This window comes from Nanorana parkeri, unplaced genomic scaffold (assembly GCF_000935625.1).
Source record: "Nanorana parkeri isolate BGI_ZX_2015 unplaced genomic scaffold, ASM93562v1 scaffold157, whole genome shotgun sequence".
Taxonomy (NCBI): Eukaryota; Metazoa; Chordata; class Amphibia; order Anura; family Dicroglossidae; genus Nanorana; species Nanorana parkeri.
Window position 1 is genome coordinate 1,906,734 of NW_017306425.1, and position 15,366 is coordinate 1,922,099.

At 41.6% G+C, this 15,366-nt stretch overlaps 1 protein-coding gene across 1 annotated transcript in view; it reads left to right on the forward strand.

The window, feature by feature from the left end:
- The window catches only part of LOC108785365 (sodium/hydrogen exchanger 9-like), a 109,008-nt gene that overhangs the window by 4,258 nt on the left and 89,384 nt on the right, over positions 1-15,366 (forward strand). Inside the window, exon 2 of the mRNA XM_018554420.1 lies at positions 13,570-13,772. Within this exon, the coding sequence (XP_018409922.1) occupies positions 13,570-13,772 (203 nt within the window). The remainder of the gene's footprint in view (positions 1-13,569; positions 13,773-15,366) is intronic.

Sequence of the window (15,366 nt, forward strand, 5' to 3'; positions counted from 1 at the left end):
ACACACACACAGTATATAGCCGCACTGCACCTCTTCAATTCAAAGTGTGCTCCCTGACTCTAGAGCAGGCTCCTTGAACAATGCATAATTTCTGCCTCTCAGATCATTTTCAGGGTCTGTTTTTTATTTATTATTTGTTTTGTTTCATTATTATTACTAAAAATAATTTTATTGTATATAGAGCAGTTTGTTACCATATATACAAATGGAAGCAAATATGACTGTCCTTAGTATGTTATCTTTCCATTAGGAAAATTTTGCATTATGGCCACTAGGTGGAGCTAAGGAGCATAGGAAAAAATACTTCTATGCTTCTCAGTTCCATCTAGCGGCCATTATGCAATATTTTCAAATATTACATTCCACATGAATGAATGAATTAGGGATGTCCAGATACCAGTGTCGATACTTGGCATTGTCATGAGAACTACCAGGGTTGCAGTGGTTGCAGCTGGGACCTGGCCCTGGCTCTCCACCACTGTCCTGAAATCATTGGTCTGTAATGTTTTAGGAAAACTGTCACATGACAATAAACAAAAATGGTATCGGGGCATCCCTTTATATACTGTATGTTTATAAAAACAAATAATGCATTACAACAGAAATGTACAAATCCCAGGCGCTCCATATGCTCGTCAAAAATGACAGCTGCCTCCTAACTTTTGAATTTTTCTCTAGTCTAGTCTTGGAGTTGGAAAAGTATCTGCACTTGTACTTTTACTTGTACCGAGTACTGTACTTGGTATCTGAACATCCCTACTAAGAATGCCTGTTTTTGCCTTCATTTGCAGACAACAAAACATTCCTAGAGACAAATGGCTCTTTGAATTGTTTATAAATACACCCCTTGGTACACGTTATTCTTTTTTATCCTAATATTCACATCTTTCTGTTAATGCTACTGTCCCGTGAGCTGTAGATAAAATGATTATTAGTAGGGGTTTCATAAGACCTGACATTTATTCCAAGGGTTCCTCCATGATTACAAAGGTTGAGAAAGGCTTGTCTAGAATAACTCCCATGCTGGGACATGTATACAGCAATAAACTATTTGAGAGCAGGGTTACCTTTGAGGTAGTTCCATCCTCCTTAAAGGGTAAAAAACTAGAAATAAATATGTATTTCTACAACCCCAATTCCAAAAGAGTTGGGACGCTGTTTAAAATCTACATAAGAACAGAATTCAATGATCTACAAATCTCATAAACCCATATTTTATTCACAATAGAAAATAGAAAACATATCAAATGTTTAAACTGAAAAAATGAACCACTTTAAGAAAAAAATAAGGTCATTTTTGAAATTGATGGCAGCAACAAGTCATAAAAAAGTTGGAACAGGGCAACAAAAAGCTGGCAAGGTAAGTGGTACTAACAAGGAAGAACTGTAAGAACTAATTAGGTTAATTGGCAACAGGTCAGTAACATGATTGGGTATAAAAAGAGCATCTAAAGGTGCCCATACACTGCACGATTATCGTACGATAATCGTATGCGATCGGGTTTTCGTACGATAATCGAGCAGTGTGAACGGAGACGTGCGACCGTTTCTACTGTACGGTCGCACGTCTTCTGTCGAACCAGCATGTTCGAAAACCAGCCGTGAATCGACAGGAAGAGAGATCAAAGGGAAATCGAGTAATGATCTCTCTTTGATCTGCTGTTAGAGCGTCGCCGTGCTGGTCCCAGCTGCACCGGATCACGGACCGGCAGCGGCGACGAGGAGACGGCGGGACAGAGGTACGGGGGGGGTGGGGAGGCCGCACACCCACAGCTCCTGCAAGAGACGCCTGATCGCTTGTATGTAAACAGCCATTGCTGGCTGTTTACATGCTCACAGTTTTCCCTCTCGTGTGCGCGCTGAGTGCCGCACACGAGAGGGGGGAGGGGCAGGACGTCTTAAGACGCCCTCCCGCTCCTAGCAGACGTCCGTCAAACGGCCATGGACGGAAGGTGGTTAAATATATTATCATCTACAATACATAATATCATCAAAAGTTTCTGAGAATCTGGAGTGTGCAAGGGACAAGGCCGAAACACAAAAAGAGTGTATTTCTGCTTCTCCCACCCAGTTCATTGATATTTTTTAGCCGAATTTTAAAGAGTGGATGAAGCAGGAAGCCTGTGACAGATCTGGTGCACAGAGATAGCTCCAGCCTGCTGTTCCTCTCTGGACAGTGTAATATAAATAGTGACCTCATCCTTCCCCTTAGTACAACATCAATAGCAACTAGTGATACAGTATATACAGTACCATCAGACCTTTCATCAGATGTGACCTGACATCGGCCCAATGTGATTTCTAGGGTTTCAACCTTCTATCTCGATTCAAATGTTCAAATGGTTCACTGCAAGTTCTGTTAGGTGATACATTCATTACTATTGTTATTGACAAGGAGGCTACTGACAAAGATTCCTTCTTGTTCACTAGAAAAGATAAACAGATATAGACAGACAGACAGATAGATAGATAGATAGATTATTCTCGCCCCCATTTTAATTGGGATTCTGCATCACTGGTTCGTAGGCCCAGCACTGTGGAACAACTTATCCTCAAAGGTCACAACAGTGCCTCTGAAATCACAGATCATCTCCTCTTGCTTCTTCTTGGAGGACTGTCTGGTAATGTAAACAGACAGTAGGTGCTATAAGCTGATCAAAAACTGACTGGACCCAACTAAGCGTTTTCACGAGTAAAAACACACGTTTTTTGCGGCGCGATTATATACGTTTTTGCATGTGTTAATGAGCGTATACATGCATACGAGCAGAGGCCAATACGTTCTTAACCTCACCAAGATCCAGATGTGCTAGGGATATGAAATGTAGTCCACTGACTCTTCCTTCTCTACATATCCACCTCCTATGGTTATACACTTTTCACATCTGTGGAACATATCGTTAATAGCATCTGTGTAGAAGAATGCAGATTTGGAGGAAAACCAGCTTCAACTTCAGTAATGACTGCCTCATCATTGTGGAAACGTCTTCCCCGTAAATGTTTCTTCAGATTTGGAAACAGATAGAAGTCAGAAGGTGCCAGGTAAGGTGGATGGGGCAGAGATTCATAGCCACAATCACTGACATCTCTTCATGGATTATTTGGGCAGATTTCCCTTGAAGATGGAGGAACCTAATCACGGCTCGGTATTCAACTCTGTCCTGCATGACACCTACTCCATTTCTCTTGGCTCTAACTATAATTCACCACAACCTACAAAAACAAATTTGGCATGCACATCTAGATCATGGTGAAGGTAAGAACTTATTGGCCTCCTCGTATATTAATTACACACGTTTTTATGAGCACATTGTGATAAATTTAAGTCAGTGGACAAAACGCGTGCATACTAGTTGTAAACCAGTTGCAATGCGTGTTTTCAAGCATTTCCTATCGAGTATATGGAGCCAAAATGAGCTGAGATCTGCCAAAAAGAAGCTCATGTACTTTTTCCAGCGACAAGCGTTCTGCTTATCACGACAAAACGCACAGGTGTGCACGGGAACCATGTGAATGAATGAGATTTTTGCGGTGTAGCTTTTGGTCAGGCTGAATCCATTGCAACAATATGCTCAGTGTGAACCAGGCCGTAGGACATCCAGCCCACTTTTATTCATCAACACAGTAAGATCATAGAATGACTTTCCCTGCAGGGGATCTTCTCATACAACACAGTAATAAATGGCTAACTTTTGCAAAGCTGTTTATTTCCTCCCTAAAGGTGCCCTATAGGGAGCACCGAACTGCTCGATTCTCGTACGAGAATCGCGTGAAATCCCGCGATCGTACGAGAATCGAACAGTGTACTGTACGGTTGCACGTCTTTTGTCGAACAGTGTACTGTACGGTCGCACGTCTTTTGTCGAACAGTGTACTGTACGGTTGCACGTCTTTTGTCGAACAGTGTACTGTACGGTCGCACGTCTTTTGTCTAAGCAGCATGTTAGAAAACCAGCCGAGAATCGTACGATTTTCGGCTGGTTTGAACAGTGCTCGGGAGACAAATGCCGAACGGGCCGGTGTGCGCACGCGCACACTGCCCGTTCAGCATTGCGGTCATCGGAAAGCCCACCCCTCAGGGGGGCGGGCTTGCGATAATCGAGAGTGCGATCTGCCTGTCCAAGATGGGCAGATCGTACGTTTTTTTAATCACTTTACAACCATCGCAAGACTAAGTTCTTGCGATGGTTGTATAGTGTATGGGCACCTTAAGACAGAACTGCTTCTGTCAGCTGTTCACAAATACATCAGCGACCTGCGTTTTACCACACCGGATCAACCCTAGGTCAGCCCTAGGACACAGAAAACCATTGTTTTCTAACAATGTGGTCCTGATAGGGACTGAGCGGCGACAAAATGCAGCATGCTGCATTTTATCTAAGTGCGCTGGATGCCACAGCAGCTCACCGCACAGCATCGCAGTGCTGTGTGGGGACCTAAATGAAGTGTACACATTGTGCATGACCAATAAAGTTAAAAAACACTGACAGCTCCAGCAGTGTGCAATACAACACACACTGCAGGAGCTGCCACAACGCACTAGCCCATCCATTAAAATGCTTGACTTCTCTCCACACTGGACTTCTCGTCTGCTCACACACAGACTTCTGCTTGCTTAGCTCAGACTCACAGATCTGTCTCTTGACAGTCTCCTATTCTGGGACCAATGAGATGTCAGCTGTCTTTTTAGGCCAGATAGGCCGGGACATGCGTTTCCCATGTGTCTGCGCTTACATTGCCCTTGCAGCACCCCCAAGAGCACACAATTTTCATTTCCAGAGCACAAACACCACCTGTCTCAGGCTCCTGTACTGGGCTACCTGTGATACGCTTTCATTGCCCAAACATGCTCCCCCAGGTCTCTTACTGCATTTTCACTGCACGGACAGTGCTTCCACCACAATACGTCAATATTTTAATGTCCATGCCGGGGTCAATTTAACCCCTTCATGACTGAGCTAGTTTTCAGTTTCTGTTCATAAATGACTGACACACTTTTTACATTTTTGCTGTGTGATTCTTCCACGTCAGTAATATACTTTCTTACTAAATGTACCCACACATATTATGTATTGTTTTTTAGAGGACAGATAGGGCTATATAATTATATCACATATGTGTACCTAACCCCTCACTTAGTTTGAATAAAATAAAAAAATGAGGAAAAAAACTAGAATAAAACACTTTTTTCACATGTTTCGATTATTATTATTATTATTTTTAGAATGTTTTTATATTAATTATAGTATAAAAAATATATTTATATATAATTTATATTTTCCTAATTTTGTTTTACACTTTATTTAAATTTTTTTACACTTTGTAAAAGATTTAAAAAAAAACAAAAAACCCTTTTTATTTCTTGTCAGTTTATATCAAGCAGTCACTAACTAACTTTTTTTTTAATTTTTGGCTATTAGGCTGATCCAAACTTAGGAATAGCTAATAATAACCTTAGAGACTGATCCTGACTTTAGTCAGATTCAGATCTCACTAAAAGCTCTTTGATCGTGCCTAGACTATCAGAACTGATACATTTCACTCAAAAGATATACATTGTATCTTTTGAGTGAAATGTATCTAAACATCGGGCTCTCGGGCTGTCAAAACAAATAGCAGAGAGATGAGTCACTCTGCTATTTTCAGCTGTCAAATACAGGATTGCAAATTGCGGTCCTGTATTTGCATGTAACGGCTTCATTCTTTCATTAATGAAAGGAAGAAGCTTTTACAAAAAGCTTAATTATTTCATTAATGAATGCCTCAACACTGAGGCATTCTTTAATGACTGGTAACTGCTGAGAATCAGCTGTTACCAGCATTACAAAGCCTGATATAACTCGTCACGTACAGTGTATGTGGCCAGTCATATAGGCACAAAGTGCCGGGACGTACACTGTACGTCTCCCGTCACGAAGGGGTTAAGGCAGTGGTTGACAAATTAATATGGAATTCAGTAGCCAGCAGGATTTTTTAGGAGCCAGCTTCATTGACAACAACTAGAGAAAACCTCAAATGTTAGGCGCCAGCTGTAAATTTTAAGAAACATTGACTAGTCTCCTGGGATTTGTACAGCCCTACTTTAAAGAGGAACTCCAGGATTTTTCTCAAATTAACCCTGGCAGTGGGGCTACCCAGTCCCCTGGGTTTCGGCTTTCTAAGGACCTGTGATGTCCTTGCGTCTAATGCAGATCTATTAGACACCGAGGGACATGCCACAAGTGGCGTAGAGGGGGATAGAGGGGAGCGTTAACTGACGCAGGACTGAGGCCCAAAAGAAGCACTTAACCCTTACAGTGTGGGGGTAGCCCTACTGCGACTTCATTACTTCATTTGAAAAAAATCCTGGAGTTCTTCTTTAAGGTGAAGTAGGCCAAAGGAATCGAAAAGCCCTTCCTCTAAAGTTCAAAGAACACTATCCCTGATCTCTTTATGCCATTACCTGTAACACAAATAGGGAGTTTGTTGGTCTTTTTATTAGAGTGGATGGAGCTATTTAAATCATTGCTTTATGTAAGACTAGCAGTCCCAATCAGGTACCCCCCAACAAGCCCCACATCAAGCAGTCCATACCTTGTATTGAAGCAGTCACTATCCAGACACAGATGTATACGAGTTGGAGAAAATGACTTTGTGAATCTTGTATACACTAGTGGCTATGAATGCACTATTGCACAGTAGATGTGTATCTAATTTAGTTTACAAAGGCTGTCTGTATTACACTATAGAAGAATTATAGCTCTGTCGCTGTGCAGTTTGTGGTAACGACTTCCTCTCGGATTGTTTTTAGCAGAAATGACTAATATAAGTAAAGCACATGGCACTGTATGCTTATCTGCTGGGCATATAATGTATAGGGCGGTGTGGCTGAAACTGCTAATCATAAAAAAACACATTACAGTACAAGTACAGCACTAGTTTCAAGCAGAACTCCGGGGAAAATGTTTTCTTAACCCTTGCAGTGGGGCTACCCCCTCACTGCAAGGGTTAACTGGTTGTTTTTGTCTAGGTTGACTCACCCGACCCTCGGAGCCAGCTTTCTTTTAGGCCGGTCCCTTTCCGCCTAGCTCACCTTATGTTGCAGCGGTCTACGGCCCCGTGAGTTATCACGTTCTATACACAGTGTATAGGATGTGAGGATGCCAAGGGACATACTATCACTGCGGTGGGGGAGGAGACAGGCGGAAGGGATCGAACTAAGAGCAAGCCGGCTCGCAGGATCAGGTGAGTATAATTTGTTTGATCTGGACCTGTTGTTATAAGTTTGAGAGTTTGTTAAAATGCGGCGCTAGGTTCCTGAGCATATATAACTGTCATATGGAGTGTGGGAAGGAGCTTGCTAAACCCTCTGCAGGTTTTAACTTTCTGAAAGTGATAGCTTGCACAGGAAAGAATAGTCGGCTTTTGGTTCCTCCTATAAAGCCAGCACGGACAAAGTGCAGGTTCATGTTAAAGACCAAACTTACACATGCTTGTATTTCAGTTAGAATGCACACTGAAAAGGTAAACAAGCCATTGGCTTTCTGGATCTCTTTTATTGTCTTGAATTGTATTGTAATCTCTTCCTTATATTGTAAAGCGCTGCTCAAAGTGCTGGCGCTATATAAATCCTTTATTATAATAATAATAATAATCTCTTGGAGACATTAGCTCCAACTTTAGTTTCAGGAAGTTATAATTACAGCAACCCCTTGAGGGTGTTCTCTGGATTCTAGCTGTTGTGGATTACATCAAACTCATGTATCTTACAGTGATGTGAGGTCAAAGGGAGGAAGCAGTGCGAGCTACAGGGGACCCAGGAGATTGACGCTCTTTGAAGTTCCCAGCAGACTTTAGTACTTGTCCATACTATGCGATGCAGGAAAATGTTCGTGCGCGTTGCTTGCTGTGGGAACGTGTGTGTGCGTTGCTTGCTGTGTGAAGATGTTTGTGCGCGTTGTTTGCTGCATGTCACCCGTTGTTTTATTTATTTTTTAGCCTAATATGGGCTTTTAGTGTATTCTTGGGCGTTTTCATGCGTTTGCATGTGTTCCAGAGCAGGAAAAATAGGGCTTGCTGCAGTTTTTTTACATGCTCTGGAACTGAACGCTGTGGTGTGAACTAGAGCCCAAAATACCATTGGAATACATTGGAAGCAGTTTTGATCTGGTCTGTAACTGCTCTGCTCCTCGAATGCGATTAGGGTCTACTTCTCTGCAAGAGTGGCAGGCATGGATAGTATTTACACTCTTCTTTACAGGTATGTACTTCGATGAAAATGTTTCAGAATGTCAAAGGTTAGCTTTCTATTTTTTGAAGGAACTTTGCAATGGCAGCCTCACATTTTTCTCTGCACTGTTGTCCTTTACCATTACCAAAACAAGTTGTAATTCTTAGATCCGGTACCTGTGGGTACTTGCTCACATCTTTTATATCATTTTTATTACACCCCAAATCTCCATAACGCGGGGTTGAAATAGCTACCACAATTTCCTGCTCTTGTGTCCCGGCTCCTCATAGCCTCTGTGTATTCCTTATGGTCACCAAACACATTGGCCCTCCTGAGGAGTGCATGGAGGGCGGGCAGAGTCAGAAATGTAACCAAGAAGTTGTGGCTGCTACAAGTTCCCCTGCATTTTTGGATTTCCCGAGTGCAGTGAAGACATAAATATGTGAATAGATGACTGCTGGAAGGATTGTGAGCCATTTTGGGGGATAAGATCCTCACATAGTTTCCTTTTAATGAAATATATTTCAACATATCCTCATTTTAAAATAAGATCCTGGTTTTACATTGGACTAGAGTTCTTCCATAGTGTAGATGTTAGTAGTGAATTAAAGTAAAATGCCACATTTCAGAATAGGCTATATCTCTACATATTAGATCTACTTGCTCTGGTTGAAGACATTGTGATAGCCTCCTGGGACTATGTAAAGAGCCTACAAGCTTTTGCATGGCTCTGAAAATATTGATCGTCTGCATCTTGTAAGTGCATCTATTTACCACCTGTCAAGTGCATCATTGCAGAATCAGGCTTTATAAAGAGTCTGACTTGGTGATTAGAAAATTAGCCTAAACGGGGTATCATGGGATATATTGTAGTAGTCTCATTTGTCTGAAAAAGAATTAAGGAAAAAAATAATCTGTTGCTCATAGCAGGCATGTCAAACTCAAATCAAACTGTGGGCAAAGAAATTAAGTTCAATCTTTCAGGCCATTTTTTGTCAATGCCTAACTTAAAATGTAACTGTGCAGCATTTTTGGTAAGCCCCTGTCCTCTTACTGCCTTCAAATCTTATACTCACTTTTCTCAGAACTAGCAAAATCGCCACCGTGCGGCCATCTTTTCATTGCACAGCTTGTTGTAAGAAATCTTCACAGTCAGGCCCACCATCGGAGTACAAAAACCATCAATAGGATTGACCAAAGACTGCAGTGTGAATGGGTGTGACCAGCAGAGAAGATTTTGGCAAGTTCTGTTGCTGATTGAAATGCATCAAAAGGAGGAGCCTAGGTGGGCAGAACCCACCATTTTATACCCACAATTGCGACTGGAGTGCAGTTCTTACTTTTGTGTTGTTTCCTGCAGTTACACTTTTCATTTCAGAAAAAATTGAACACAGTACTAAAGCCCAAGTCATGAGGAAATTTAAAATTGGGGCACCAGGAGATATTTAAAACAAAAAAGTTGCTCTGCCTGCAATACTCACCTCCTCTACGGCAGAAAAGAGGTCCCTGCGTGTCACATGACCAGCCTGAAGATCTGGAAAATGTAAATATAAAAGTATATTAAAAAAGCATAAAATACTGCCAGGGGGACCTCCAGGACAGAAGGAGGCCACAGGAGCTCAGGCCCAGCTTTAACTATACAGCAATAACTGCAACTTACAATAAAAAAAAATCTGAAGTACTGAGCTGCATAATTGTGTAAGGAGGTTTAGTTTTTATCTGCTAGAGAATGGCTGGGGCCTTATTCAGTTTCTCGAACTGTCGAGGGCCCCAGAAAACACTGGGCTGACATGCTTTGCCTACAGCAGCCTTGCCCAACCTTTTTACCACCGTGAATCCTTGAATTGGTTTTCAGGTCTCAGGGAACCCCAACCAAAAAAAAAATATTATACTTGCAGCTCAAGGAAGTGTGAATAAAAGGTTGTAGAGTCTTAAATAAAAGAATAAAGAATGGGGTGTTCCTTGTCAGTCAAGAAATGATTCATTACGTTGGTGGTCAGTGAAGAGATGACTCCTTATATTAATGGTTAGATTAAAAGTTACGTCTTACATTGGTGTCCATGTGGAAATTACCCCTTACATTGGTGTCAGTGTAAATATGAACCCTTACATTGGTGGTCAGTGTAGACGTGACTCCTTATATTGATGGTCAGTTTAAAAGTTACATGTTACATTGGTGTCCATTTGGAAATGACCCCTTACATTAGTGGTCCGTGTAGATGTGAACCCTTATATTGATGATCAGTGGAAAAGTAACACCTTATGTTAGTGGTTAGTATAGAAGTGACTTCTTAAATGGATGGTTACTATAGGCAGGAGATCAATCTACTACTGCTATCATCTCAAGAAACCCCTTGCAACCTCTAGAACAGAGGCAAACTCTGGCCTTCCAGCTGTGGTGCAACTACAAATCCCATTAGGCATTGCAAGGCTCTGATAGCCACAGATATGACTGCCAGGGGCAGATAAATTATGGAACGTGCAGTTTCACCACAGCTGGAGGTCTGGAGTTTGCCTAACCCTGCTCTATGAGTATTCAAGCATTCAACTGATAAATTTATAGTTACCAATTAATTAACAGATTTAATATTAACTATTAACTTATTTTCCAAAATACTATGGGCAACATTTGTCAATGGAATGTTCATATAGACACAGCATTCTGTCTCTGAGGATTTCTGATGTAGCATGTCCAGGAGGAATGGAATGTATATTACAATGGCATCTTTAATATCAAACAATATTTTTCTGGATTTGCATCCCCTGTGCCATCACATAATCTCATTTTACATTTTAGAATGAGGGTAATAGGTTTTCACTATACTTGTTTTCCCATGTTATCTGCAGTTCTCTTTTAATTCCTCCAAGGTGCATTGACAATGATATGTTAGGAAGGAATGATAGGAAGGTTATATATGAACTCTGCACTGGAGACTATTTAGATGATGAACTTCCAGCAAATCTTTTCTGGATGTACATTACTGGAGTAACATTTATTTACCCACCTTAAGTTATTAACTGTGCCTATCTTTGTGAGCTGTAAATCTCTGGGGCAGTGGCCATCTCTTGAAACTGCCATAGTAAATACTGTGGAGCTGAGCCAGGCAGCTGTGAGAGCTCAGTGCTAGAAAGCAGCAGGAGAAATCTCTTGCAGTACTAAGTGACTATGGCAGGCGCGCTGCTCTTTTCTGCACAATTATCAGTTCACAGTGTCATATCTCATTTGTGACTGATTTGAAATGGAACACAGCATGGAGCAGAAGTGCCCCTCTCCTCTGGCAGATTGAAAACAAGGAGCACATTATTAGCACTTTTATTTTTATGCCATGTGTTGATGGAGGAAAGTGAAGCTGAAACAAGGTGGACAAAGCGAGCAGAAAACCCATAAGGAGCTGTCAGCATGAGGCATGAACAGAGCATTGTAATCAGTGTAATTACCCTAGATGAAACAGGGCTAGAGTGGCACAAGAACTGTACTGTAGAAACAAACTTTTATTTTACAGCATATTAGCTAAAGCATGCACGTCTGTTGAACTGGCTGAATATGGAAGGACACCTTACTGCTGAGCACAGATGTGTGCATTGGTGCAGTGGCAAGTCCTAAGGCATGTGTTGGGCGCAGGCGAGAGCAGAGGCAGGCACTGGTGCAGTGGTGGGTGCAGTGGGGGTATGTGGGAGAGGTAATAAAAGCACAGGGAGAGAAAGGTAGGCAGTCATGTGGGATGAGTGGGGTTTGGTATGCAGACTTGGTAAGGGGGAGTCGGCTGCAGTGGTGGTTGCACAGGCAGATAAGTGGCATGATGGAGCAGTGTTGGGGAGGTTTGAGGAATGGTGGTGAGAAGGAGAATGCAGGCACAGTGGTTACAGGCAGATGAGGCAGATGTGGGGATGCTGGCAAATTAGTGTTGGGGGGTGGTTTCAGGCATGGTGGTGAGGAGGGAAATGCAGTCACTGCGGTTACGGCAGATGTCGGGAGGTGCTGGCTTGTTGGTATTGAGGCAGGTGGTTTCAGGCACAGTGTGAATGGTGATTCAGTGAGCAACTGTCAGCTGTAAAGTCAGAAGCAGTCCTTTTGGCAGGCAACAGAAGTCAGCGTGAGCTGCCAGGCCAAGAAATTGAATGCTGTGTAGGCCTCAGCAGAAGCCAGTGTAAGGAGGTGGCATGAGCTGACGGGCCAGAAATTTGAACGTCATGTCCCATTGCAGAACAATCTGACCTGCTGCAGGGCAACTCTGAATCCCATTATTGCATAATCTGTGAACAAAAGCTCTTCCAGATAGGGGGGTTATCTGCATAGGGGGCTGGCATAGCTAGCTTCTGCTCTCGGATATTAGAGGCAAAGCTGGGTGGATCCTACCAATATATTTGTGATGTTTCCCGAACATGGAGCTGATGGCAATCAATAACCTGCTATCAGCTGACTTTGGGTCACAGGAATACATTAGTAAATGTACTCCTGTGACCTAAAAGAGAAGAATAGCCAAAAAAAAAGGTTTGGCCATAGTTCTCTTTTAAAGTTGGAACAGATTATGAATTGTATATATGGCACCACTATGTTAACATTTTGTAGAAGTGGAAAAGTGTAGTGAATGTATACGTTTAGTGCATATGCAATGTTCTTTATTGTATTTTTCTGTACAGAGCTTTACAGTTTATTCCCAACTTTTGTAAGTGATTAGCATTTATTTTGATAATGTAGAGGTGCCGTGATGATGTATATGTGCGCACATTTTTTACATGATTCACATTGCAGGTTTTCTTAATTTAAAAAAAAATTAATTTCTATTAGGGCTAATGCCTAGAACATAAACACAGGAAACTCAGCCTGATACTGGGGCCGGATGTAAAGAAGGCTGTAAACAGCTCTCCCCCTCCCTGTTATTCATTGTAACACGATCAGTAAACAGCAGCTCTGCCTTTGCACACAATACACTATCCAGCGGGGTCACTATGAATGCTAATGAATAGGGGTGGAGAGGTCACTTGTATTATACACACATTACTTGCAAAGCACAATTGCAGCCATTTCCATGAGGAGATTGAGAAAAAATGTATGTTTTTGTGTTCTTATACAGCAACTGCATATGCCTGTTTCATGTACACTTGGTGTATATTGCTGGGATATGTATTTTTTTCCAAAATACCTCAGCAAAGGTGGAGATAGGCTTTAAAAAATGTTATTAAAATTTACATATAAGCATAACAGTCTGAACATACGCCAGTCCATGAGAGACAGTAGGCCTCAGTAATTGGATTCCAGCAGTCATTTTTTTAGAAGCTTCACCATTTTATATACTCTTTACTTTATAATGGATGGGAAAAATAATCTCATTCTGACAGCCTCCTCTTATTACGTGCAGGTTTGGTAATGGGATTAATAATACGATATGCAACAAAATCCTATGAACAGGGGAACGGAGCTGTGTATGACTGTGAGAGCCTGAAGAGCAATCCTGCAATGCTGCTGATTAACGTCACAGACCATGTCTACCAGTATGAGTACCGGGGGGAGATCAACAAGCACAATGTTTACAATGACCAGGGAAATGCTATGCTGCAGAAGGTAAGTGACAAGTTACACAAGAGACTTAATTAAAGGATGTACTTGGTACTACCAGCTTGACAATAACATATTGGGTGAGATTTAAGAAGCAAGGGATAATGAGTGATTGGACTTGATAAGAGTCAGGAGGTTGCTTAGAAAACTGCTGTTACCTTTTCCTTTCACTTTCTTGTTGATGCCCCAGACCTGATTTACTAAAGTGTAAAATTAAAGTGACACTAAACTCAGGAGTTAAATCCTAAAATGCATTCAAGTACCTTAACTATTAACAAAAATGTATCTTATTTGTGTATCACTCAGCTGTAGATCCTCAAATCATCTCTGAATTGGTGCTGGCACTGTCCTTCCTTCTGGAGGGGGGCTACTTTTGTTCCCCATGGTCTCTGTGTGTGTTGTAAAGTAGCCACAACTCCAAGCTTGCTCCCGTGATAAACTACAACCTCAATACAAATTGGCTAAGTAAATATGAGATTATAGTCCTTCACAAGAGTGAGCTTGGAGAGGTGGATACTTTACAACACACACAGGGACCATGGGGAACAAAAGTAGTCACCCTCCAGAAGGATGGACAGTGCCAGCACCAATTTAGAGATGATTTGATGATCTACAGCTGAGTGATACACAAATAAGATACATTTATGTTTATAGGTAAGGTACTTGAATGCAAGTGAGCTAAAGTGAAGTGATCTAAACTGAGGTCATGTGAAACACAGTCATATACAGAGAAATCTAAAAACAGAAACTTCCTCTGTACGGCACAGGATTATAAAGTGAACATGGATTTACTTTTCCTCATTTCAAGCTTAAATAAATCAGACCATTTCTGGATTTCCCGTTATTAATTAGTGGTCCCTGTAAGATTCTCCCCACAATTGTTTCTGCAGCTACTTGAGGCAACACAGTTATACACAAACTGTATATATACAAATGTCCCATTATATTATCTCAACAGATTACTAGGTACATACAGTATGTCGTGCCGAAAGCACAGGTCTCTTTACTTCAGCCTTTTCTTTGGAAATAATTTCACTTCATAATTGCTGTCTGAGCAATAAGGAAGTGTTTTAGGAAACACTGATGTGATGAAATGTGCATGATATTCACTTTATAGAATAGTAGTAATGCTGAGGCATCGCTTCCTGTTTGTCTTCACAAGTGCTCAGGGATAGAAGCGTGCTATTGACAATGCTTGGCTTTGTGTAATGAACTTGATGAAAGTAAAGATCAGAGGTATTTCCTAAAGACAGAATTCTAAACCACTGTACGTTTAGTACATAACTCCAGTTATGCATTCTTTTAAAATAATTTAAGTGCATCTTTAACCAAAATCTTTAAATTAAGAAAGAGTGTGCAGACAAAAATTGAGAAAATAGAGCAGATCCTGGAGCAAGCACCTTTGTTCATTAGGAGCGATCTGCTCCATTTTCTATGCCCGCAGTTCAGCTGGAGTGGCTTGCTCTGCCTCTTTCTGCCTGTCCCTGCTCCCCTGCCCCACAACAAAGTGCGAGAGGAAGGCTGTTATCTCTGAATTTGCTGAGCCAGACCTAAAGCTTTGTAATCAGCAAACCTTATGTTGACTGCCACTTGGAGGGCT